At 55.4% G+C, this 26,109-nt stretch overlaps 2 protein-coding genes across 12 annotated transcripts in view; one reads left to right on the top strand and one right to left on the bottom strand.

Annotated features, from left to right (window-relative positions):
• Positions 1-53: 53 nt before the first annotated feature.
• On the top strand, positions 54-14,298 carry SLC66A1 (solute carrier family 66 member 1). 9 transcript variants are annotated; one of them, XM_045518480.2, is made up of 9 exons: positions 87-166; positions 556-645; positions 4,882-5,105; positions 9,922-10,047; positions 10,690-10,804; positions 11,394-11,536; positions 11,709-11,801; positions 12,347-12,532; positions 13,809-14,298. In XM_045518480.2, the coding sequence occupies exons 3-9, from the start codon at positions 5,007-5,009 to the stop codon at positions 13,878-13,880; spliced, it is 834 nt and encodes a 277-aa protein (XP_045374436.1). In that variant the 5' UTR covers positions 87-166; positions 556-645; positions 4,882-5,006; the 3' UTR covers positions 13,881-14,298. The 9 variants fall into 9 exon arrangements, with proteins under 9 accessions (XP_045374438.1, XP_045374432.1, XP_045374437.1 ...); XM_045518484.2 differs by having other exon boundaries at positions 89-166; positions 9,918-10,047; XM_010957453.3 differs by having other exon boundaries at positions 94-166; positions 10,717-10,804.
• A 4,289-nt stretch (positions 14,299-18,587) lies between these two features.
• Positions 18,588-26,109, bottom strand: part of CAPZB (capping actin protein of muscle Z-line subunit beta) — a 130,908-nt gene continuing 123,386 nt past the window's right edge. For 2 of the 3 annotated variants that reach the window (XM_074377295.1, XM_010957447.3), the window contains exons 7-10: positions 24,658-24,723; positions 23,720-23,796; positions 22,186-22,298; positions 18,588-19,446 (exon numbers count right to left, since the gene is read on the bottom strand). In XM_074377295.1, coding sequence (XP_074233396.1) covers positions 22,196-22,298; positions 23,720-23,796; positions 24,658-24,723 — 246 coding nt within the window. In that variant the 3' untranslated portion in view covers positions 18,588-19,446; positions 22,186-22,195. The remainder of the gene's footprint in view (positions 19,447-22,185; positions 22,299-23,719; positions 23,797-24,657; positions 24,724-26,109) is intronic. The other variant, XM_010957448.3, reaches the window with a different exon arrangement.

Genomic DNA, 26,109 nt, shown 5'->3' with positions numbered 1-26,109 from the left:
CCTCCACGCACGCTCGTTCGCCACGCCTCCAGGGGCCGTCCGTCAAGTGAGCGGCGCAAGAGGCGGAGCCGCGTGGCTCCGGGGCGGGGCGGAGCGGGGCTTCGGGTCAGCTGACTCAGACCCGAGGGACAGAACTCAGAAGCCGGGCGGTGCGGCGGATCTTGAGGTGGTGAGCCGAATATGAGGCTGGGGGCTGCGAGTCGGGACCCTAGACCTTCCCTACTACATCTTTCCTACCCTCTCCCCCAGCCCCTGGACCATCCTGGGGCTCCTGTCCCCACTTTGGGGCATGAGATCCTGGAGCGAGGCTGTGGGCTGGGATTGGGGAGGCCTTGGGGGCCCACGTCCCCCTCCTCAGGGGTGACCAGCATGGCCTCTTGGATCGGCCTGGCCAAAGGTTGGGGTCTGGATTTCCTTTTCAGCTCCTGGTCTTGGCCGACAGGCCCCTTCACTTCTGACGGCTTTGTTTTCCCCAGGGCAGGCCAGGGGAGGGGGGCCTCGCGGCAAATGAGCACTAATCCCAGCGGCTGCCCTGTCATTATCCCCACCAAACAGGCGGCCCGTGCTGGGCTGAGTCACTCAGAGGGCGTTGAGACCAAGGAGCTGGAGGACCGCCGCCCCAAGCCGGGACGCTCCTCCCCTCAGGTACTCCCCAGGTCTGCAGGGAGCCTAGATTGTCCCCTCCCACCACACGCCTAGGACAGGCTTCCAAGTGTGTAAGTGGGGAGTCTGCGCTTGGAAGTGTGAGGACTGGCGCAGTCTTGTCTATTCAACGCGTACTGAAGCCTGCTGTTTGCCAGGGTCCCTGTAGGGGAGGGGGGAGAGCTACAGCCAGAACAGAATAATAGCCATCCCTGACTATTACTGCTGAGTGTTTCACCTGTGCCAGGCACCATTCTAATCACTTGGCCTGGATTATCTCATTTAACTCTGCCATTATCCTAGGGGGTGGATACTTGCATTACGCCCCCCCCCTCCATTTTACAGATTGGAACTCTGAGGCTCAATCACTTGCCCAAGAGTTCTATACTAGTAGGCATCAGACAGGTCAGTTCCAGGGTACTTTCTCCTCATCCCTAGGCCGTCCAAGCTCCCAATTAGGTCTTCCTTCTTTCCTTTCGGACTTTCTCTCTCTCCTTTCTTTCTTTTCTTCCTTCTTTCCTTCCTTTTTCCCTCCCCTCCCTGCCCCATCTCTCTGTCTGTCTTTCACTAATTTTCTTAACCTTTACTGTGCAGCTGGTGTGTCTAGGCCCCAAGAAAAAGTTTACAACTAGGCTGAAGGGAGTGGAGTGGGCTTAGATGTGAAGGTCGCTGAAGAGAGTGATGAGCGTTCTTCGGGCATACGGACCAGGGTGGGGGAAGAGATGACAAGTGTTGTCCAGTCAGCTCCTGCAAGACCCCCTCTTTGAGAAGGCAGTGGAAAACAGGGTCTTAGTATCTTTACCACGCCCTCCGGCGGGGAGAGAACACGCCTAGGGGAAGAGATGGCATATACAGAAGTCTGCAGGCCTGAGGATGACTGTCTGAAGATTCAGAGGGAGGAACTGGAGAGGAGGTAGGGAGGTCAGTTCTTGGAGTACCCTGGGGCCCTGTCTCAAGGAATTTGGACTTATCTGATAGATAAGGGTGGCCACTTGAGCAGCTTCAGTGGGAAGCCTCTCCCTGACTCAGCTTGGGATCTGGAAGAGGAGCTTGCCTGTGGCAGGAGATGCCTTTCCCAGCGCTGCCTTTCTTAAAGTCTGGCCACATGCACCAGCATCCCCTGGGGGAGCTTCTTCAACCCGAGGTCCCTGAGCCCCAGCCCAGACTCACTGATCCTGAATTTCAAACATGTGCCCTCACTGAGTCCAAGGCCCCCCTGCTGTGGTCCTTGTCAGACGTACAGAGCTGATCAACCTTTGTTGCAACCCCGGACATCCATTTACTCGATGCTATTGGACCAGGAGGTGGGCCCATTCTCAGAAGCCAGAATCTACAGGTGACAGGCTCCATGCACAGTGGCCCTCAGAGGAAAGCCCCTTCTGTTCGGGGTGCAGGTGTGTCTCAGAGTGTCCTGAGCCCGGAGCTGTACAAGGGGCTCTGGGCATGGACAGGGGACCACCTACCCAGTGCCCTGGGCCCTGTGAGCCAAGGTACATCCCTCAACCCCCTTCCCCCTCATTGGGCATGTGTCCACCTTATTTCTTCCCTAATCGGGGTGAAAAGAGGGAGTGAGAATGGCCTCAGGGTAGTTGAGGTACTGGACTCTCCTTCTCAAAACAGTCACTACCGTTACATCAGACACCCGGCTAAGAGATTTATGTGCATTTCATCTGTACAGCAACCCCGAGGAGTAAGTGTCATTATCCTCATTTTATAGACAGACTCAGACGGTTACTTGCGCAAGGCCACTCAACCTTATCTGTAAAATGAGGACAGTGTTCCCCTCACAGAGAAGTTACGAGGGTGGCAAAGGACTTGATTTGCCATGCCTTTTGGCACTGCAGAGGCACAGCGCCTACCTGGACTGGATGCTAACCTTGGGTGGCCTTGCAGGTGCTGGTGGCAGGACATCAGGTAAACGGCTCAGGCATCAGCTGTGCCGAAGGTCAAGGTGGGTCACCAAGGGACAGGAAGAGGCTTTCAGCCACACTTGTGGGGCCCTGGAGGTACTGCCGTGAACTGGGCAGGTGGTGACCTCGGATACCCTTGCGTCCAGCTCTGGGCTCCCTGGCGAGTCACACTAGGGCTGAGAGCCTCGAGCTTCCTGAGAAAAGAAGCTGACTCGCTTCCTTTCCCTTCCGATACCCCCAGATTGCTGTGACCTCAGCAGTTCCAAAGGTCTGGCCGAGATGTCTTTGCCCATTCAGATCACTGTACCGTAGTCTGAGTGGCTTAGAAACAAACATTAATTTCTCCCAGTTCTGGAGGCTGGGAAGTCCAAGATCAGGGTGCTGGGAGATTTGCTGTTAGTGAGGATCCACTTCCAAGATCATAGGTGGCTGTCTTCTCTCTGTGTCCTCACCTGGCAGAAGGGGCGAGGGGTCTCTCTGAGGTCTGTTTATAAGGGCGCTAATCCCATTCATGAGGGCTTTGCCCTCGTGACCTAACTACTCCCCAAAGGCCCCAGCTCAAAATCCCATCACATTGCACGTTATTTCAACATAGGAATTTGGAGGCGGGCGGTGGGGGTGGGACATAACATTCAGTCTCTAGCTTTCAGTAATAGGACGTTGCTTTATGAGAATCCTGGGTCTTTTGACACACTCAGGAACTGGAGGTGGCTGGAGAGAGCCTCACCCTGGATAAGGAAAGCCCTTCTGAGCTCAGTGAAAAGGGGAAGCCTGCCTTCTGGCTGCACGAGTCGCTGGGCTGCTGCGCCAGACCACGGGAGGGTTCCACCGCGCCCAGGGACAGAAGTGCTGGGGGCAGCATGGCATGGTGGCTATGAGCAGGGGTTTGGATCCCAGTCCTGGCTTTGACTCTTGGCCCTACCACTTCCTGCCTGGATGGTCCTGGCAAGTCACTTTCCTGGGTCCCCATGGCTGTATCAGCAGCCCCCACTTCATAGAGTTGATGTGTGGCAAAAATGCAGAAGGGCCTGTGAGGTGCTTAGCACAGAGCTGCTCAAGAGCTCAGGGCTGTGATGATTCTCCACAGCCCCACTTTCTCTTCCTCCTCTGGGAGTGTCACGTGGGCAGTGACTGCTCTAGTCACTGTTCAGGGTGCCCAGACACCAGGAGGGGACTTCCCTGCCTGCCCCTGCAAGCAGCCAGTTCCTAGCTCTGTCAGTGGTGAGAATGGGGAGGTGGCTCTGGATGCCTTGCTGGCAGGCATCCCACACACAAGAGATGCTGAGAGAATACAGCTCAAACACGCCAAACTTCAGTCCCACCACCTGTGCAACCCGGGGGCTCCCTGGTCCTTCTCTATTTGCCTCATCTGACCAATGTTGGGGGACAACTGTACTTTATATTTTAAGGTTATACTCCGTTTACAGTTATTATAAAATACTTTGCTATATTCCCGTGTTGTACAATATATCCCTGTAGCTTATTTTATACCTAATAGTTTGTGCCTCTTAGTCCCCCCCCCCCATTTTGCCCCTCCTCCCTTCTCTCGCCCTACTGGTAACCTCTAGTTTGTTCTCATTGTCTGTGAGTCTGCTTCTTTTTTGTTATAATTGCTAGTTTGTTGTAATTTTTTGGATTCCACATGTAAGTGATAGCATACAGTGTTTCTTTCTCTGTCTGACTTATTTCACTTACTGTAATGCCCTCTGAGTCCATTCATGTTGCTGCAAATGGCAAAACTTCATCCTTTTATGGCTGAGTAGTATTCCATTGTGTGTGTGTGTGTGTGTGTGTGTGTGTGTGTACACTACATCTTCTTTACTCATTCATCTGGGACAACTGTACTTTAAATGAGATAATGTAATTAATGGGCCTGGTCTCAGCAGACCCTCACAGTGTAATTTACAAGAAGAATTCAGAGTTATAGACATTCAAGAGTTATAACAGAGGTGACATTGTCTGAGGGCTCAGTTCTCTACACCATATTTATGAACTCATTTAATCCTCACAACTATGTGGAGGAGGCACTGTTGTCGTCCCCATCTTGCAGATGAGGAAACTGAGGCACAGTGAGGCTGAGTCTCTTGCCCGAAGTCACACTGTTAGCACGTCGAGCTGGGATTTGAATGCTCTTGTCCCTGACCACAGAGCCAGCGCTCCCCGCACGCGTGGTTGCTTTGACCTTAGTGCTTGAGGTTGATTGTGTCCTCTGTCTGGCTCAGGGGCTCGGCCGGTGCCAGGTGGTAAGGCTGAGATGGGCTTAGGTTGGCCGGACCAGGACTGGGACCTGGATCTCCCCAAACTGAAGGCCCCCTCTTTTTCCCTGTAGAGCCCTCGCCTGCCTCGGCACACCGGTACCCTCTCTCCCTCCCTCCCTTCCTCTGCAACTATGGTCTGGAAGAAACTGGGCTCCGGCAACTTCTCCAACTGCCCCAACGGCTCCCGCCAGTGGATATGGGACGTGTTTGGCGAGTGTGCCCAGGACGGCTGGGACGAGGCCAGTGTGGGCCTGGGCTTGATCTCCATTCTCTGCTTCGCTGCATCCACCTTCCCGTGAGTAACATCAGGGTGGTGGGACCAGGCTGGGTTGCACGGCTGGGGCAGTGAGGGGCTGAGCAGAGTTGGTGTTGCCTGGCTGCCCTCGGGCCTCTCCAGACTCAAGGCCAAGTGTGCTCCCCCCTCCACCCCCACTCACTGACTTTCAGCCCCTCCGAAGGGCCCTACACTGAACCCCACTCTAGGCCCTGCCTTGTGCTGGGCCTTGGGGACACAGAGATAATAGTACTAACACCTGCTACTGTTCACTGAGTGCCCGCTGTGTCCTAGCTCATTTCTAAGCACTTGACATGTTTGTACCCTGTTTAATCCTCATAACCACCCTGTGAAATAGATACAGTCTCCATCCCTACTTTACAAGAAAATGGAAACCCAAAGAGATTAAGTGACTTGCTCTGGATTGCACAGCTAGTAAGAGAAAAGGCAGAGGAAGGGGTGGGCTGGGATGCAGCAAACAAGGCCTCTGTCCTGTGATAGTCTAGTGGCGGACAGGCAGTGATTACAAAACAGCGTGGCCACTGCTGTGATTAGGGACTGAGGACACACCATGAGTCCCTTGACTGCTCTGCACCTCAGTGTCCTCATCTGTAAAATGGGAATATTGTTCGCTACCTCACAAGGTTGGTGCTATAAGGACGGCCGTTAACACACTGTATGCTCAGTCCCATGGCTGGGCAGAGGGTGTGAGAGTTAGGGGCCAGGGAGAGGTGAGGTCAAAGAGGTCATCAGGGGCCTTGTAACATAAGGACACGCTCCACTGTTAGATTTTGTGCTCTCTATCCTGAGGGAGAAAGATAATGGTTTAATTGAGAGAGAGTTCATACACAATAGAATCAGCCATTTCAGCGTCCAAGTCCACGGTTTTAGTATATCCAGAGTTGTGAAGCCATCGCCACAATCAGTTTTAGAGCATTTTCTTCACCCAAAAAAGAAACCCAGAGAGAAATGAGTCATTCCTCATTTCCCTCTAAATCTCCCAACCCCTGCCACCAATCTACTTTCTGTCTGTAGATTTGCCTATTCTGGGCATTTCATATAACTGGATCAGACAGCACGTGGCCTTCTGTGACTGGCTTCTTGCCCTGAACATAACATCTCCCCGGTTCACCCACGTTGTGTGTAGCGCGTGTGTGTCTGTACTTCATTCCTTTTTATGTTTGATACTAGTCCATGGTATGTGTGTACCACATTTTGTTTATTCATTCATCCACTGCTGGACATCGGGGTGGTTTCAACCTTTTGGCCCTTATGATTAAGGCTGCTCTGTACAAGTATTTGTGGGAACATGTGTTTACTCCTCTTGGATGTAGATCTAAGGAGTAGAATTTCCAGGTCACATGGTAACTGTATGTTTAATCTTCTGAGGAACTGCCAGACTGTTTTCCAAAACATTTTCACCATTGTATATTCCTCTCAGCAGTGTATGGCGGTTCCAGTTTCTCTGAATCGCCATCAACACCTGCTATTTCCTGTCTTTTTCATTCTAGTCGTCCCACAGGGTATGAAGTGCTCTCTCATTGTAGTTCTGGTTAGTGTTTCCCCGATGGCTGGTGGTATTAAGTGGTTCTTCGTGTGCTTGTTGGCCAACTTATATTTTCTTTGGAAAAAGGTCTATTCAGATTCTTCACCCATTTTTCTTTTCTTTTTTTTTTAAATTGAAGTATAGTCGGTTTACAATGTTGTGTTAATTTCTGGTGTACAGCATAGTGATTCAGTTATACAAATATATATATTTCTTTTCATACACCATAGATATTTTTTTTCATTATAGGCTATCGCAAGGTATTGAATACAGTTCTCTATGCTCTACAATAGGGTCTTGCAGTTTATCTATTTTACATAGAGTAGTTAGTATCTGCAAATCCTGAACTCCCAGTTTATCCCTCCACCCCCGCCTTTCCCTCCTGGGAACTACAAGTCTGTTTTCTATGTCTGTGAGATTGTTTCTGTTTTGTAAATAAGTTCATTTGTCTCATTTTTTTTTAGATTCCACATAAAAGTAGAATTTTTTTTAACGGAGGTACTGGGGATTGAACCCAGGACCTCATGCATGCTAAACACGCACTCTGCCTCTGAGCTATGCCCTTCCCCTGTACTAGATACAACACCCTCATCTGATACATGATTTGCAAGTATTTTCTCCCATCTTGTGGGTTGTCTTTTCAGTTTCTTGAAGGTGTCATTTGAAGCACAAAAATTCAAAAATTTAATGGTGTCCAGTTTATCTTTTTTGTTGTTGTTGTTGTTTGTGCTTTCGATGTTGTATGTATGTTGTATTAAGAAGTAATAGCTTAATCTGGCTAACAAAGAATCACCTTTATCTTTTCTTCTAAGAGTTTTGTGTAGACTTATCCAATTCTGACACCAATTGTGATGTGTGTTTTTTCCCACAATACCAAGCAATCAGCTCAATTCTTACACGATCCGACTGAAGACAGCATCAGATCCCACAGGTTTAGGGCCCCATCCTACAAGACCGCTCCCTCCTTCCCCACTTCAGACGTCAGTCACAAGTCCAGGTTGTCACCTGTGCTTCTGGCCTCTGGCTATAGATTTAGAGGTTCCCACGACCCCTCCTTAGCTTCAATTAGTTTGCTAGAACGGCTCACAGAATTCTGAGAAACGATTTTTCTGGAGGCTTCATACACAGGTATGATACCTCTGATCACGTGGTTGGTTCCCATGGCAACCACTCCCGATTCTCAGGAGACCTAAGAGGGCTTTCCAGAAGTCACCTCATCAGCATTACAGAAGACACCTTCCTTTCCTTCCACCCTTAGGACATTCCACCGGCTTTAGGCGCTCTCTGCAGGGAATGGGGAAGACCAAACATATACATGTCTTACTGTATAATCACAGTATCACAAATTACCTCTTACATTTAGAGCTTTGATCTAGCTTGGGTTATATTTTGTATACAGTGTGAAGTAGGGATCCAACCTCATTCTTTAGCATGCAGTTCCCAGTTGTCCCAGTACCATATGTTAAAAGCCTGTCCTTATCCCATTGACTTGTCCTAGCATGTGTTGAGGGCTGGACATTTTTACCACCTCAGCTTGTCCCAGTTGCCATACAAGATGTGACGGAAGTAAGCAGAACCGACGCCATCCTTGCCTCTGCAGAGCTTCCATTCTGCCACCCACTAAAGATAACCTGGGAGCCATAGGGTAGGAGGACTGGAGGCACAAGGACAGAGGCTGGAGGCAGGGAGGCTGCCTTGGAGGCTGTGTAAGGTATCCAGCAAGCAATGATGGGGTTGGCATAGGTGGCCCTTAGGAGGCAAACTGGACTGGCCTAGGTGACTGGTGGAGGCCGAGGCAGGGCAACTCCCTGTCCTCAGGTGAGAGCTTCCCCAGAACTATGAAGAGCTGGCTGAGGCTTCCCCTTTCCACCTGGTGTAATCTTGGCCCTGCCTGGGCCTGGCTGATTAACTGGGGAGGTGGGTCAGCTGCCTGGGAGAGAGCCCCACCCACCTTTGTGCTTCTCATTAGGACTTGGCCTTCCCTGAGTGTGACAGAATCACTTCCCTGTGATTTATGGAGACACATCAAGTCACAGTTTATTAGAGGAGGCTTTCCTAAGGGCCACAAGTTCAACCTGAAGGGCCTTCTCCATGCCAGGCCTGTGCAGGGCTCAGGAAGCTTGAGTCCAGGAGGAACTGGCAGATGCTGGAAGAGTGCCCATCAGGGAAGGCCCTGAGGAGGAACTGACATTTCCTGAAGGATGTAGAGGAGAGAGTGGGCAGGCCATCTGCCCATGAAGAGTTTGGAGGAAGGGAAAGCAATCCTGGTGGAGGGACGTGCAGAGGGACGGGGGGCCTTATCAGGACGTGCTCGGGAGGATGTCGGTCCTTATTGAAGAGCAGTGGAGGGCTCTGACAGATTTGGGCAAGATTGGGGTTTTAGATCCTTGAGAACGTAGACAGAAACGAAGGGAACAGGCTTGGGTAGGAACTGGAGAGGCCTGGAGGTGGGTAGGGGTGGGGCTCGGTAGGCGACAGAGGAGAAATGATGGCTGTGGGAAGACCAGAGACCTGTCCAGCTTTCCTAGTTTCTGTCTTGGGTGATGGGTGGGCTGCGGTGCTATTTAGTTACCTTTTACTGATTTAAATACATGCAAATGATTAAAAAGAATTATCAGCAGCAAACGGAAGTTGTGGAGCAGCTCAGAGCAGGACTGGAGCCTCAGAGTCTGGATGTGAATCCTGATTCCATGACTTTTCAGTCCCCAAAGAGGGGATTGGAAGGAAAGGGACTTGACCGCATGGCTTCTGTAACGTGAGCTCCAGGAGGCACAGCCCCGCCCTTCTCTGGTGCCCCTTGCCTATAACAGGCTGTAGTCTGGCCCATCTGATCATCAGCCATCCCTGGAGATAAGGCAGAGCCCAGGCCATATCACTGTCACCATCCTTCTGTCAAACCCATCAGCCCCTCCACAGAAGAGAGAATCCAGGGTCCCTGTGAAATGGTTCTCAGGGCCTGAGACAAGACGTTGGGACCCTATAAAAACCTCAGGGCCCCACCGAGAGCCCCTGGGTGCTCTGGGTGAGAATCTGTGTCACTCTATGGATCTCTCTGGAAAGATGCACGTCCCATCAAGGTGCCGGGTTGGAAGGGATTCCCCAGTAAAAACCCCCTAAGGGCAAAGAAAGGCTCATGAGAATCCTGCGTGCAGGAAGGGTTGGTTCCAGGTGACCTCTGTGCAGCCCCTGCCCCGCAGTCCTCTCGTCCAGGGCTATTCCCACATTTACCCTCCACGCGGTGTCACAGCCCTCGGCCTCTGAGCATGCACCTCCCTCCTCTGCCACAGCCAGTATATCAAGGCCTGCAAGACGGGCAACATGGACCAGGCCCTGTCCCTGTGGTTCCTCCTGGGCTGGATCGGTGGAGACTCCTGCAATCTCATTGGCTCCTTCCTGGCTGACCAGCTGCCCCTGCAGGTGGGCCGATCCCCGGGTGGGGTGGGCGGCCAAGAACTGCCATGGCAGGGGTGTCCTTCCATCCTGCAAGGGCCCCACACTGTGGAGAGAGCCCTCTGCCTCTGTGTGACATTGGGCTGCCCACTGCCCTTCTGTGGGCCTCAGTTTCCCCACCTGCAGAATGAGCATGTCAATCCAAAGGGTCACTGGGGTCTTGGACCTTGGAGGTGCTAAGGTCTTGACTCAGCTTTTGGGATGTGGGGTCCTGGAGGAGGAACGTTCTCCTGTGGGAGGCCCGGGTGCGGTCGCTCTGCAGCCGGGTGGGGCTGGGAGGCAGAGTCAGGAACCTGTTGTGTCCCCAGGCGGGAGTGCAGAGCCTTAATTGCCCCTGTATCCAGCGAGACATGAGCCACCCCTTACCCTCTGAGCCCTATTTTGACCCACCCATAATGCCCACCACTGTTTCCTCCATCTGCTTGGGCTGGTGCCCCTCCAGGCCCTGGCCTCCAATGTCTGGTTCTGCCAGGGAGGAATTATGACCCCCTCCTTTCCAGACATGGAAACAGAAGCTTCCAGAGGTGAAGCCGCTTGCTCAGGGTCACTGGGCTGGGGTGGGGGCCCCGGTGCTGGGCCGCGGTCCCAGCAGCCTGGGCCTGCCGCCAGCGCCCTGCGCCCCCGCGTCTCTTGCAGACCTACACAGCCTTGTATTACGTCCTGGCCGACCTGCTGATGCTGTCCCTGTACTTCCATTACAAGTTCAAGAAACGCCCCTCTCCGTGTGAGTACATTGGTCCTTCTGTGTTCAGGCACTTTGGGGCAGCCAGGAGGCCTGGGAGCTTGAGAGGAAGCAGGTTTCCCATTGCTGGTGATAACCCAAACCTCAGAAAGGCCTTATCTGAAAGCCTGAGCCCTGATCGGCTGATCAGCCGAGATAGAGGGCGATGAGCAGATCCGGGCGGGACCACAGGGTGCCCTTCACTGAGGTTCTCAGTCACCGAACACGCTGCAGCTGCTCCTCTGTGCTGGGGAAACAAGGACAAGGCACACAGGCCATCTCTGCCCTTCAGATTTCAGAAGGGGTCAGAGCCAGGGCTGCACAGTAAACCCCAGCACATGGGGTTGGGGCTGTCTTCATTAGCATTTCCATGCCTGATAACCACCCTCCTGCTCCCACTGCCCTCATCAGTTCACCTTTACAACTCTGGAAGATGGGTACTGTAGTTATACCCATTTTACAGATGAGGAATAAAAGCTCAGAGACATTAGGTCACTTGCCCAAAGTCACACAGCCACTGAGGACTCAAAGCCCAGTCTGTCTGCTGCCACTTGGGTGCCTAACCTCAGCTTCCCTCCTGCCATGTGTACAGGGTCTGCCCCCATCAATTCTGTGCTCTTGTTCATCTTGGGGGTGGCTTGTGCCACCCCACTGCTGAGCAGCACCAACTCTGTGGCTGCCCCGAGGGAGGTCTTCCGGGGACGGACGCTCCTGTCCGTGGAACCGGGCAATAAGGTGAGGTGTGGGTACGCGGTGGTAGAGTGGGGGTGCGGGTCCGGCTTGTCCTGAAGGCCCTCCCCCATACAGCCACGGGAGCGAGGGAACTGCCCTCTAGGAGGGAGCTCGGGGCTCTCACCCTGCACCCCGGCCCCTCCTGGGCACTGAGCATCCTGTTCTGCCCTCTCAGCCCTTCACGAAGCAAGAGGTCATCGGCTTTGTCATCGGCTCCATCTCCAGCGTGCTGTACCTGTTCTCCCGGCTGCCTCAGATCCGCACCAACGTGAGCCGTGGGCAGGGGCGGTGGGCTGGCCGCTCGGGCCCCTGGGTTAAGGAGTAGCACGTGGGCGCGGAAGGTCTTGTCCACACCACTGTTGGCTTGCGCAGCTTAATCCGGTTCTCCAAGCCTCAGTTTCTGCCTCTGGAAATGGGATGCCTGCCATCCAGGGATACATGTGACATATGTGTCCCAAGGAGGTAGGAGGTCAGGTGAGAGCGAGGGGCTGAGAGTAGAGGTGAAGGTGGGGGGTCAGGGATGGGCGTGGGGCAGGGAGAGAGCACCTCGGGGCCGGCAGGGTGGTGCAGCCATGGTCTCCTACCTACCTGGGCGGGATAGGGCAGGGGGCCCTGGAGAGGGTGTTGGAGTGGGGATGAGGAGTCAGGCCCTGGAAGGGGCTGGTCTGGGCGCCTGGCCCATGGTAGACACCGGTCACACTGTGAAATTGGCTCAGAGCATGTGCAGTGTGACAGGGCAGATGGACATGTGGACAGTTACAGTCCAGAGAGCCGAGAGCCCCGTGTGAGGTCTCTAACCCCCACCCTCTCTAGTTCCTTCGGAAGTCGACCCAGGGGATCTCCTACTCGCTGTTCGCCCTGGTGATGCTGGGGAACACGCTGTACGGGCTGAGCGTGCTGCTAAAGAACCCCGAGGTGGGCCAGAGCGAGGGCAGCTACCTGCTGCACCACCTGCCCTGGCTCGTGGGCAGCCTGGGCGTCCTGCTGCTCGACACCATCGTATCCTTCATGGCGTGAGGGCTGGCGGGGCCAGCATGGTTGCGGCAGCCTCTGCCTGCACACAGCTTCAGCATCCGGCCATCCTTCCATCCACCCATCAAGAGTCAAACCTCCCGTGTGCAGGGCACCCCGCTAGGCACCAGAGCAAGTAGTGAGCAACAACAGAATGACCCTTGCCTTTGGAAGCTCACAGCTCAGTGGGGAGGCTGAGCGGACACACATAATCATAATTACTTCACTGGGATCCACCAACTGCCGCAGAGAAAAACTGCAAGTGTATGTGAGCCGGGGGCTGTCCTGGTTTAGAGGCTCAGCAGAGGCCACTGCGGATGCCATTTATTTATTTACTCTTTTTTGGGGAGCGTGGTAATTAGGGTTTTTTATTTTTTTAATTTATTTTTAATGGGGTTACCAGAAATTGAACCCAGTACCTCATGCATGCTAAGCGTGCACTCTACCACTGAGCTATACCCTTCCCCCTACACATGCCATTTAAATTGTACCCTGAAGGAAAAGAAGTTAGTCAGGCAAAGCAAGGGAGGGATGTTCCAGACACAGCTTGTGCAAAGGCCCTAGAGAACAGGGCATAAATCAGCCCATGGAGGCCAGAGGAAGGAAAGCTGGAACGTGAAGACACACGAGTTAGAGACAGAAAAACTTGAGCTCAGATCCTGGCTCTCCTGCGTCCTAGCTGTGTGACACAGGGCCAACCGTTAGCCTCTCTGTGCTTCCATATCTTTGTCCCACTGTCTCACCAAGATAATGGGGCAACTACATAAGATAAAGTCTCAGGAAACACTCAGCGCCCAACCCAGCACACAGTGAGTGCTCAGTAAATGTTGGCTGGGTGGCTGAGCAGGGCAATATTTGGATCTCCTTCAGGAGAAAGTAAACATGGCTATAGTTCGACATTTGCTGACTCCCTGTTGGGTGCAAGGAGAGATAAAGAAAAGTCGAGTTCTAGCGCCACTTAGTGAAACCACTGGGACACTGTAGGGTGGAAGGAAGGCAAGATCCTGGGGCCGGGGTCAGGGGAGGATGCCCGAGGGAGGAAGACCCCAGTGCTGGACTTGGTGGATGAATGGGGTTCGTCTGGGGTCGAGGGGTCGGGAGGCAGCAAGAGCAGCAGCTGGGAGGCCGTGGCTGACCCTCCCAACCTGGCAGAGTTGGGGACAGAGGAAGGGAGGGGGGAAGTAGCTTCGGATGGAGCCACAGGCCACGCAGGGGCAGGTCTGACCCAGTCTGCTCTGTTCGGCCTTGACATCAACCTGTCCAGATCTCCATACAGTTCCTGCTGTACCGGGACGCGGCCACCTCCTCAGAGCGCCAGTCACTCCTCCCCAGCTGACCAGGACCCAGGCCCAGCCCAGGATGACAGGGACCTCCAGATGCCACACTCAGGAAGGGAGAAGTCTGGGCAGTGATGGTGCCCTTGGACTGAGCTGTGGAGGAAGCCGGGGGGCCTAGAAGTCCAGCCCAACCCCTCCCTGCAACACCTCCGAAAGCTTGGAGCTGCCTCTTCGAGAAGCCCTGACTGATTGCCTCTTCCTGGAGCAGGACGACCCTCTCTGGGGACTCACCTCTCAGGGTCTGAGCATCTGTCCCTGGGAGCCTAACGCAGGGGCTGCCGCCAAAACCTCGCCTCTAGGGGGACAGAACGGCTGCCCCTTGGCTCACCTACCTCACTCTGCCCGCTCAGCCCCGGGGAGGGTCCCGCTCCTCCTGGTGCGGCCAGGACTGTCCTAGTAAACGGTACTCCCAGCGCAGCCTGTTCTCGTTCCTTCCCTGAGGTGCCGGCGGGGTCCGGGCTGCTCTGGGAACAGTGTTGGATGGGGAAGGGGTCCTACCTACAGGTCCAGGGTGTGGGGGAGCCAAGCAGGAAGGGGCTGGGTTGGCTGGCTGCCTCTGCCTGGCCTCTCGGGCCTCTGGTTTCTTCAACCTTCTTCTCTGTGACAGGCTCCACACCTGGTAGTGGAGACACAGCAGCGAGAATGACACTCCAACAGGGTCCCTGCACCACGGTGCTCAGCATGAAGCAGAACAGTTAAGGTTCCGATCTTGGTTCTGCATCTTAGCTTTTCTGTGCCTCTGTTACTCATCTGTGCAATGGGTTAACAGTGTTGCTGCTTCATACGTTCTTCTGAGGATTAAATAAAATGGTGTCATTACGGAGGATAGCCCCAAAGTCTGGCATGCAGTAAGAGCTCAATGAAGGTTAGCTTTGATAGTTTTTAGTTGGAGGAGAGGGACAACCAGCTCTCCCTAGAGACCAGGGAGGCCTTCCTGGAGGAGGTAACATGGTAGAAGGAGCAGAGGGTAACCAATGAGAGTGTTGCAGGTGGGAAGGCTGGAGAGGAGGGTTGGGCTTAGCCCCAAGCTCTAGCTCCTGTGCCCTGACCTCAGTTTGTCTCCTAGACCCTCTCTGGAGTTCATTTTCTTCTTGGCCACAACCCCGTGGGTGGCCAGGACAGGAGGGCCAGCTCCCCTCCGTGCTGACCTGCTCCTGCCCCCACACACCCCGCCCCAGGCCCAACGGGTCCCACGAGCCATCAGGGTGGGTGGTGCCGGGTGCGGGTGAAGGCTGAGCCTCAGCGTGAACCTCCTTTAGAATCTTCTCTACCAGCCCCAGAGAAGGGAGCCTGGCCACAGGGCTGCAGCCTCTGCCACAAGGGGGCGCCATGGCCCAGTTTGATGTCACAAATATTTACCAAACTCAGCCCGTCTGTCCACCCACCCTGGACCACAATATGCTGGGCATCTGGGATGGGGAGACGGTTTCAGGGCTCTCATGGGAAGGACTCTGACCAGAAGGTACAAAGTGCTGTAGGAATGAGCACTCAACCAGGGAAGGCTTCATGGAGGAGGGCTCCTGGAGCCCAATCTTGAGGGAGAGGGAAGGGCATCTGGGAAAGGGAAGGGTGTGCCAAGGCCCGGAGATGGGAGTCAGGGCTGCTTCCAAGGTGGGGCTGATGTGAGGACAAGGTGGTGGGGGCGGGGCCAGCGCTCACAGCAGGTGACAGGGTTTAGTTGGAGGAGGAGGAGGAAGGAATTGGGGTGTGGGGAGACCCAGGCCTGCAGAGCCCTGTGTGTCACCTGGCATGCAGCTGACATTTATTGAGCACTTGCTGTGTGCAGGGCTGGGCTGTGCCCTCATTCGGTCCTCACTATCCCCTCTGCGGTAGGCACAGTCATTGTGGCCATTATACAGGTGGGAAATCAGACTCTGAGGAATTAGGCCACTTGCCCAAAGCCCCCCAGCTAGGAGTGGCAGATGTTGGATGCACATCGGGTCCCTCAACTACAGGGCCGTGGCAGGGCTGGCAGGGCTCAGGGGCCCTCCAAGTCTCCTCCCTGCCTCCACCCTTGGCTGCAGTCCTGGACTTCAGGCCGGGTGCCATCTAGCCTCACCCTTGCCTTTGGGGACAGCCCAGGCTCCCTTCCCGCTGTCCTGAGCAGCCCCTCCCACGAGCCTCTGGCCTTGTCCCAGTGGATGGTACCCTGGGGGCCCAGGTTCGTGCTGGCTCCGGCCCGGGCCTGGTTCAGAACCAGATTCTGGCTCCACCCGGGGCTATGACCTGGCTCAGTGCCCGCCCAGCCTGAAGACCTGGGGGCTCGGCCTGGCAGCATGAATCCAAGTGCGGGCCTGAGCTGGAGCTGGGTGGGGAAGAATGAGGTATCACAGCCCCGGCCCGGGGGATCCCTCATCTGGTGGGGGAGACATAATCCTTCTGGGGAATGCCCAGTCTGTGGGGTGATCGCTCTTGTTCACGGGCACCACCCAGTCTGCTGAGAGCTGTGGATCCTTCCTCCTTGGGAAGCACCCAGTCTGATGGGGGAAGCATGGCCTATGCCCCACGGAGGCCCTGTCTGATGGAGGCCGTCTCTGTGGCTGAACAAAGTAGCCTTGTGGGCTCGCTGTGCTGGGTAAAGGCTCATCAGTGTGTCCCTCGGTACCGAGATCCTCCCCTGGTTCCTCCCAAAGAGCAGAGGTGCCTGACGGATCAGCAGGTTCCACTGGCCTGACTGGGCCACGCTCGCCAGCTGGTGGGTCCCTGAGGTGAAGGGTCCCAGGTGGGTGGGTGCCTTTCTCCTGCTGGCTGCAGGGAAGGGGTGGTTGGGGCCTCGCCTCTAGGCATGGCCTGAAGGGACAAGACACTGTAGCGTGGGCCCAGCCAAGTTCTGCACTTTGGTTTCAGGCCCAGACTTGGCCCCAAAGTGGCCCTGCACTTACCAGTTGCCCTGGTAACTGGTCCAGGAGCGTTTCTCCTGCAGGACACTGACGCGGAGCAGGAGACTGGCCCAGTCACTTCCAAAGATCTCTGCCTTGGTGGCTTACATTTTAGCTATTATTGAGATGCCATCTGTGGAAATGCCTGGGGCTCCCCAGATCCTGGGGCAGGGTCAAGGGGCAGGCAGGTGGCATCTCCTACAAAGAAGGAATGGCCCACAGCCCCATCCTTAGCGCCTGGGCTCCGGCCCTCCCACCGAGGGTCCCCTTGGTTACTTACGGAACTTGGGATCTTTCGAAACCATGGTTTGGACATGGCCTTCAGTCCCGGCAGCTGAGGAAGGGGCAAAGCCCCACTTGCCCGTCTTCACCCACCTCTGGAGACACTTGGCTTTTTCCTCAAGAGCAGAAGGGTGGGGCCCTGGGAAACAGCAGGTGCCATATGACCAAGCGCTAACTGATGGGTTAGTGTTAGCATTGCCTTTCGCTGTGGACCAACTCGACTCAACTGATAACTGTGTATCAGTCCCCCAGCCTGTGACAACCCTGAGGCGACAGCCACCCACCTGTAGCTCTGCACCCAGCACAGGCAAGGGCTCAGTAAAGACTGTGGTTAGTAAATACTTCCCCACCCCCTCCAGGCAGTAGACATCTTGTTCACCACTGTGTCCCCAGTACACAGTAGGTGCTCAATAAATGTTTGGCAAACGAATGAGTGAAGTGAAAGCTTGAAATACTGTCCCTCAAGGAGCCCTCAATCTAGGGCCAGTCAACCCTCCAGGGCTCCTTCGTGCGATTTCCTCAGCCTGCTATCCTGTCTTAGGGGCGTTCGGGCCTGCTGGTCCCCAAGATGCTCGCCTTAGTGGGAGCAGAAGAAGGACCAGCAGGGGGTGCCAGGCTACACACACTTCTGCCACTTGCTTCCGGCTGCCCCTCAGAGGAAACCTGGTCTCAGAGCCCACTATCCCGCGTCTCACCGCCTGACTTCGCACCAGAAAATGAGCAGCGATGGCTCCCGTGCAAGATTCTAGAAGGAAGAGTAAGACCAGGCTCGCAAGTGTCAGTCACTTCGGCTTTCGGGCGTTACTTCTGGTCACATGATTGACTACATCATAAAAAGGGCCTCGTGTTCATGCCAGGCCCTGTCCCACTGCAATCCCATGAGGATGTCACTTCCATTGCACACATGTGGACACGGGCTCTGGGCCCCCTGCCCAGGATCCCCGGGTGGGGGTGAGGATGGGCTCCAGCCTTCCCCTGCCCAGCAGCCGCATCTCCTTCACCTGGTGCTGGAAGGCACTGAGCACAGGGACCTCTCTGTTTCCCTGTCTACATCTGGGGTACTTCACACTCAACAGAGACATGCCCCATCTGCAAACTTTCTCATCAGATCAAGCAGACAGAAGCTGGGACCAAGGAGACAGGGATCCAGGGACCTCAACCCAGAGGGGCTTAGCCAAGGTGTGGGCCCAGATGCCCGGCCAGACACCCTGGTATCAGCCCAGAAACCAGGACGGCAGATCTGTGGGGTCCCAGGCGTTTCCTTCCATCCCCGAGGGCCGTGCAAAAGTCTCTGGACACACGGGGACCTGCCTGCGCACAGCAGGTGTTTGCCGAGAAGACACAAGGGGCCCGGGAGCAGCCCCCACCTCATCAACCCTGAAGCGAATTCAAGTGGCCCCAGCTCTTCAGAGTAGGGGCATCCTGCAAGGGCCCCTTCCGTCCTCCTCAGTCACCATGCAGGCCCCCACTTCCTCTGCTCAACACCCTGCCGAGCCCACACAAGCTTGGGAAGTGAGGCAGTGATAAAGAACACGAGGCCAGGGCTAACTGCGTCCCAGTTTCTTTTTATTTATTTTTTTTGTTCTTTTTTTTCCTTTTTTTTTTTTTTTAAGTATGGAAGCTCAAGTATAAGATGTAGATTTTTTTAAGCTTTACAAAAAACAAAATAAAACAAAAAATCCTTTTGCATTCCATAAAAATTGACAGAAAAGCACCTGGCCAGAAGAGCAGGACGGTCCGCAGGTCCCCGCGCCCCGCGCCCCCACCGTGTGGTCTCCGCAGGACAGGGGCCAGGCTGGCGGGACGACGTTGAGGGCCACCTCTCCTTCCTCCCAGAGCTGTCCCCTGTCCCTCCCAACCCCAACCCCAAGCAACTCCCAAACACACGTGGAATCAGATTTCCAGTTTTTCTTCTATCTTTCACACACCACAGTTATTTCATAAAATTTTTTTGTTTTACATTTTTTACACCAATGTAACAAAAAGGTGGGAGGGAAGGAAGGCAGACAGACAGTGTATTTTATGCCTATAAACAAGGGGTGGTGGGGAGACAGGGGGCCGGGGCAAACAAAAAAACACGGTCTCTATGGAAATATCGAGAGTTTTGATAGCAAAATGTGGTGGGAAGTAGGCCTCAGAGACAAGAAGGGTGTTTATCGGGTTTATTCTCAGGGAGAGATGGCGCTGTGCGGTGGTGATGCAAGTTGTTACGTGGCCTGTCGGGAGGGAGGGGACGAGGGCAGGGAGCAGAAAACGAGTTTCTAAGAAAGGAATCTAACGAGCGCACGGCGTGTCCGGTTAGTGGGAGGCAGAGGCTTAACACTGCTGCTTTCTCTTCAAAGCCTCCACCAGGTCGTTCTTAAGAGCTTCTTGTTTTGATTTGTCTGCAAAAGTCTGCACAGACCTGCCAGGGAGGAGAAGAATTGTCATCAGCAGGTACAACAGAAGAGGGCGGCAGCGAGGGGCTGAGGGCCACCATGCAGCCCCCACCTGCTCCAGGAGCTCGGCCGACAGGACATGGAGGGGCCTGGAGCCCGAGGCCGGGCCCTCAGCACCTCACCGGGCACCACAGGGGAGGCCACCTCTGCACCAGGCTGGGGTGACCTGGCCACCAGAACCCTAGCCCACTCCTCTGGGCACAGGTCCTAACATCAGCCTGGACCAGAAGTGGCTTCCAAGCAGGACGCAGCAAAGACCTTCTGGGCTTCAGACCAGCGGTGGACTCAGGCCGGGGGCCGAGAGGTAAGGACTCTGGGCCACAAGGACCCCACCACAAACCTTCCCCTTGACCTCTCCCCTGCCCAGCAGGGGACTCGCTGCTCCCCCAAGTGCAGGCGGGTGCAATGCTGGTCCTCAGCCCCTTGGACATCTGAGCCCACTGTGTTCATGGCCTGAATGGCACCTGGATGGCAAGCACGTTCATGCTTCTGCTGTGAGGCACCATCTTGGCCAAGGAAATCCCTCAGCCGCAACTTCAAGAGGCAGCACAGGGCTGGGGTTAGGGCCCGGGGTCGCTGCCATCCAATCCTGGATCTGAGGGGAAATGTTCACTTACGTCGGGTTCGACAAAGTGCACAACTAAGCTTTGTAAAGGCTGTACAATTTACAAAGTGCTTCACACACACATTTAACTCTCACAAGCATCCTGGAGGGGTCTGAGCATCATTCCCAATCTACAGATGAGGAAACTGAGGCTCAGAGAGATGCCTCGGCAATTATCTGAATGATAACTTGGTTGAAGTACCCAATGTGTGGGTTAACCAAGAACATATTAACCTATTCATAAATTTTCCAAGAGTTTCAAAGCAGTGGAAAGAAAGATTGGGAGGCTGCCTCTCAGGAATGCAGTGGACAGTCTGCTCCTTCGAAATCACGCTTGATACGCACTGACCGAGAAAAAGAGCAGGAAGGAAGGACCAAAAAGCAGCCCCCTTTGCCGACTGTGAGTGAAGTACAATGAAGCAGGACCTGGGAGAAACGGAAGAATCCCAAGGGGAATTCTGGCTGCTGAGTCCTAGAAACATCATGGGAAGGACCCTGGAAACGGCAAAGAGGTGGCAGAGACAAGAAAGAGCCTGTGTGCAAGTGAAAAACTCCCAGGAGAAATGCAGACGTTTTTGGCTGAGACTGCTGAAATCCACATTTCTGAGGATCTGCCCTGCTCTGTGGAGGCCGAAGGAAGGGTCAGACCCCAGCCCCGGTGGCCCTCAGGCTCCAACCACCAGAAGACCACCACTGGAAAGCTCCCCATGGGAGGTTACCATGCCCAGCGGGAGGACGCAGTGGGCAGAGAGGCAGCCCACACAGCTCTGGCCCGTAGGGGTGTCGCTCTTCTGGGAAGGAGCACACCAGGCTAGCGGGGCCCCCTTTCTTCCCAAAGGAGAAATGTCCAGAGTTAGAACCAGGTAAGGGACGGACGTTAGGCTTGGAACAGCTGGAGGTATGAGGAGCAGGACACTTGTTGAGGGGACAGAGCTCGGGGAAGTCACTGCCAGGCAGCGGGAGGGAGGACCCGTTCTGGACAGCAGGTGCCGGGCTGCCCACTGCTGGGGGGGAGGGGCGGGGGCAGGGTCTCTGTCAGAAAGCCTCCAGTGGGTGGACATGGGACTGGCCCAGGCAAGGGATCCAAAAGATTCTAGACCCACCCTAAAAGCTGAGGGGCTGGGGAGAAAACTGCACCACGTGGAACACCTTACAGAAGGGGTTTCTCAGTGCTGTGATGGGAGTGTGACTGTCCCAGAACGAGGCCAGAGGCTGACAGATGCCTGGGGCCTGAGGTTGGCACATGCTGACCAGACTGTGCTGAAATCCCAGGACGCAGAAGAGCACCCCGCCTGGTTACATAAGTGCCCCTCTACCCACGGCCCCCAAAACTCCACGGAGCCTCTTCCAGGTCGGGGCCTCTGAGTCCAGCCCCTGGGGCCTGGGGAAAGCCCCCAACCCTGGGCTCCGCAGCATTGCCCGGCCCGGTTCCCAAACCCCTTCTGTAAAAACCAGTTTGCCTCCTCCGCTCCGGGATGCTGGCTGCTTTCACACATCTGCATTTGTCACAAGCTCAAGTCACGGTTCTCAGCCACTGTCAACAAGCAAGACTGCTCTCCTTTCCGGCAGCGTCAGGCATCTAAGAGGACAGCTGCAGCTCATTGGGGCGGAGGGTTATGCTGGTCCCAGCAGCTCCAGAGGCAACGGGTCTGCGGGGTCCTTGGCCCCTAACAGACCCTCTCCCACTGAGAAGGGGGCTTATTTGGCTTCTGGGGTCCTTGGTGGAAGAGCTGGCAAGGCCCCGTCTACAGCAGATTCAGAGGCTGCCCCAAAGCCGCGGGCGGAGCAGAAGGCAGGGCCATCAGAGCAGGCAGACGAGCGGCTTTGATGGGGAGGCAAAGGCATCCCCTGGACTGGGCTTCTTCAGGAGCAGAAGCCCAAACCGCCCACCTGCCTCACACCGCCCCAGCCCAGAGTGCAAAGCGCGCACACACACACACGCGTGATACGGGTCCATGTTACGTGGGGCGAATCTACACGTTAACGTGGCTGCTGGCAGCCGGGAGACACAGGGTTAGTGGGGTGTAAGTGGTCGGGCGGTGTCGGCGGGTTGGTGAGTCCTGTTTAGTGGGCGGGCGCGCACGCCTCGCAGGCAGGGTACCTGGAGCGGCTTAATTATCAGGCTGGATGTGGATCTGGCGCTGCGTCAGCACTTGGGAAAGCTCCCTCTGCAGCTGCTGAAACTTGGGGTTGTCGGGGATAACGTCAACAGATCTACAGAGAGTGTGCAGAGTGAGTGCAGCAGGAGGGGAGGACGCGGGCCCAGGAGCACAGGGTGGGGCAGCAGTTGGGAGGAAGTACAGGGGATACACAGGCAGAAGAGGGGCGTGTCACCAAGGCCACAGCCGCTTGGGGGTGGCAGTGTGGAGGTCGTGGCCCTGGAGCTCTCCTGAGCGGTGGTCACGGTTTTCAAGGGCTCAAACCACCCACCGCGGGCTCTGTGCAGCTCCCTCTAGTCTTAGAGCCTCAAGGACCGTGCAGGTGGGTGGGTGCGTCTGGCGTCGATGGTGCAGGGGTCCCAGGCTAAGAAGCTCCGGACAGAGATGACTTATGAGGCCCCAGGCTCAACAGGCAGAGGAGAGTAACGTTGCAGGGAGGGGAGGGGAGGGGCTCACACCCACCAGGGGCCAGACCAAGTGCCCCACAGGCAGGGTGGAAATCAGGAAGCTGATGAGGGACCCCACTCTTCCAATTGTATGAGTGGGAGGCTAAAAATCTGTCTCCTGACCAAATTCACAAGCCAGGGCAGCCCCTGGAGCTGCTTTCTGCCTCTCTTTTTGGCCCAAAAGGAGAGAGCTGCCCACAGAGTGGGGCTAGAGGGCTGGAAGCCAAGGGCAGAGCGTGAACCCCTGGACTCACGCAGGATGTGGGGCTGCAGACAGATTCCATCTCACCCACTCCCCTCAGGAGCCCCACTCCCTGACGGGCAGAGGGACATGGGGAGGAGCCACACAGCTCAGGGGGACAGAGCCTGCAGGAGATGCCAGCCTCCTGACTCCAGGCCTGGGGTTCACTCCACAGCAGCCTCTGACGTCCCTGGAGGGGCTCTGGCCACCGGCTCTGCCCACCACAACCCTGAGGACCCAGTGAGCCCCTGACACCCTCAGCCTTCACCTGGGCCAGAACTGAGGGCACAAGACAGGTGGGGAGGGGCAGCAGCGGCCAGCGCCTCTCCAGAAAACAGCGGCCTGGGGAACTCTCTCTGTGGGATACACCCTGCTGCCGCAAAACGCAGCCAACCAGGAGGCTGCTGGCATGCCTCCCCCAGGCACCTGGAGGGTCTGGTCTAGCGGCAACTTCGGGCCTCAGAGCCAAAAGGGCTGGGCAGATTCTGTAGGTGGGACTCAAAAGGCTGGGGGACTGAGAGGAGGCAACTGCTGGGATGAGGGCACCAATACTGTTGGGTGAACATGCCCCGGGAAATAAAAAAGGTGGTAGGAACCAGCCTCTATGCTGAGTGCAAACTGTGTGCGTAGGGCCTTACCTTTCAAAGTCTGCAGTAACGGCCCTATAGGGTGGGCACTTTAGCTCTGTTTTACAGACAAGGAAACTGAGACCCAAGGCCATAGCGCTATTAAGCAGTGACCCATTCCACATCTTTCTGGTTCCAAAACCTGTGCTTTGGGGTGCATTACCTCAGCCCATTGACGATGTCCTTTGTTTTTCCAAAGTAGATCTCATTCAGCGTACTTCTGATTTTATTTTCCATGTCCTGGGAAGGGAGGTCAGTCAGACTGCTGGCAACAGTTAGGAGTCCCGAGGCCCACACCCTCCCGCCTCCCTCCCCGCACCCTGCAGTGCCCGCTGTGACCACAGAGGGGGGGACACAAGCCTGCGCCAAAGCCGGCGAGGGGGCCTCTAACTTGAGCTCTGACACCTGTTCTCCAGCCCTGGGCACCGAGGAAGCCAACCCAGGTGCTGGTGGCCAACGCTGACCGTGGCTGGGAGCCGGGCTAACCCAAACCACCACCCCTCAGCCCCTCACTGACTGTGGACAATTCTGTGAAGCTGGAGGGCAGCCCCTCCTTCAGGTGGGGTGAGGGGAAGGCTACGGCAGAGCCTACTGGCATCCCCACATCTGCTTTTCAAGCTTTTTTGAGCTCAGGTCTCCACCTGCACCCAGCGGAATGGGGCTCAGGACTTTCCAAGAGGAGTCTTTTTTTTTTTTTTTTTTTTTTTAGTTATTTTTTTGTTTGTTTTGGGGAGGAGGCTAATTAGGGGTATTGATTTATTTATTTAATAGAGGCACTGGGGATTGAACCCAGGACCTCATGCCTGCTAAGCATGCGCTCCACTGCTGTGCCAAACCCCTCCCGCTCCGGGAGCTGAGTCTTCTGAGAGCATGTGTTGGGGGGGCGGCAAAGGGGGTGCCTTTGGAGCTGAGCCCTGCTTGCACCCAGGTCAGAAGCCTCAGAAAACACGAGGCTGGGGTCAAAAATGAGAAACGTGCTGCTGGCTGCTGCAGGGTGGAAGAAAGCAGGGAAGCCAGCCAGCCCGCAAACAGGCTTCAGGGAGAAAGGTCCCACACTGTGGGAGTGACTCGGAGCCCAGAGAGCCCGGGAGGCCTGCTCACCTCTACCAGGCGCCCGATGTTGGCTATGTGCGGGGAGCAGTCGCTCACGGTTTCATCTTTCTCCATCTGCAAGAGACAGAAACGTTCCTCTGAGTCAGAGAGAGCCGGGCAATGGCACAGGCCTGTGACTCGTGCTGGCAGGCCTAGGGCCAGCAGTGGGGGCACGTGGCCTCTTTTCCAGTGGGGGAACCAAATGACTCGTGTTTTAGGTCACAAACAGTCCAGCCTGTGGCCACGTGGAATCCCCATTTCCAGGGGAGAGTCTCTTACCTCTGTCCTTGGTGGCGCACAACCCCCCTCCCCACCCCCACAAGCCCACAGCAGGGAGGGGACAGGTGACCACCCACCCTTGCCAGGCTTAGGCTGTCCCACCCCAGGTTTGGGGCTTGATGTCACAGGTGAGCCTCCAACGTGCCTCCAGTGCTCCTGTACCGGCAGCTACAGAGGCAGGGACCAACAACCCTGCTGTCAGACAGGAGGCTCAGAGAGATGGGGCGACCCACCCAAGGTCACGCAGGTAGCAATGGCAGAACCCGGGTCAAAGCCGTCCTTACTTCAGAGGCTGCATTCTTGCTACTGTGAGACTGCGAGGCTGGCTGAGTGACAGTGGGGAACTTGAACAACAGAATCTCAATCCAGGCCACTGGTTAGGACAGAGGAGGTGAGACCCAGCGATTCGAGTCTGAGGCAGAGTCAGTTCTGGCCCAGTGATCAGTACTCTGAGAACCGAAAGAGGAGGAGGCAGGGAGGGGAGACAGCGCTGACTCCAGACATGAGCAGCCAGTCATGATGTCGAGATCTCTCCCACTCCCCCCATGTTTATGGCTTACTTCCCTCACGAGTTTATAAACCCCTAACGGAGGAGCTACGTGAACAAATGCTGTAACTAAACTGAGTGGCGCCGTCGCTCCCACCACCAGTTATTGAAACAAAACACGGAAGCTGAAATAGGTAATCAAGGAACAGGATGAAAAGATCAGACCTGGATCAGGAAGGCGAGAGCTCAAAGTGAATTCAGACTAGTGAAGAAAGCAGAGCAAAGGTGGGAGGTTAACTGCCGTCAGAGCCGGAAGAACAGGGCAGGTGCGTGGTGGGCTCCGAGGATGCAGGCCTCTGCTGCTCCTCACCTATTTTCACTTCCCTGATCCATCAGCGAGAACAATCTTCCGGCCAGGAAAGGTAGATCAGACCCGGTTAATGGGGAGACAGAGGCACAAGCAGATGGCAGGACAGCACCAGGTCACTCAAGTGATTAAGCTTCCAGAGTCAGACAAACCCTATTGTGTGACACAGACAGCCTTGAAAAGTTACAGCGCACTTTGGAGGTGCTGGAACGCTGGAGGAGGGCAGAGGCTGACTCTACTTTCATAACAGAAGGAAGATCAGGGTTGGAAATTAAACACGTTTGACATTGATCCAGACAACAATTTTTGATGGGACTGTTAAGAAACC

This window comes from Camelus bactrianus, chromosome 13, assembly GCF_048773025.1.
Source record: "Camelus bactrianus isolate YW-2024 breed Bactrian camel chromosome 13, ASM4877302v1, whole genome shotgun sequence".
Taxonomy (NCBI): Eukaryota; Metazoa; Chordata; class Mammalia; order Artiodactyla; family Camelidae; genus Camelus; species Camelus bactrianus.
This window is presented reverse-complemented; position numbering and strand designations above follow the sequence as displayed.

Excerpts from the sequence above, each read along its gene's own strand:
- SLC66A1 (XM_045518476.2), top strand. The coding sequence starts at position 4,942 with ATGGTCTGGAAGAAACTGGGCTCCGGCAACTTCTCCAACTGCCCCAAC. Across the intron at positions 10,048-10,689 it reads CTGACCAGCTGCCCCTGCAG|CGCCCTGCGCCCCCGCGTCT; the intron begins GTGGGCCGATCC and ends GCCTGCCGCCAG. Across the intron at positions 10,805-11,393 it reads CAAGAAACGCCCCTCTCCGT|GGTCTGCCCCCATCAATTCT; the intron begins GTGAGTACATTG and ends CCATGTGTACAG.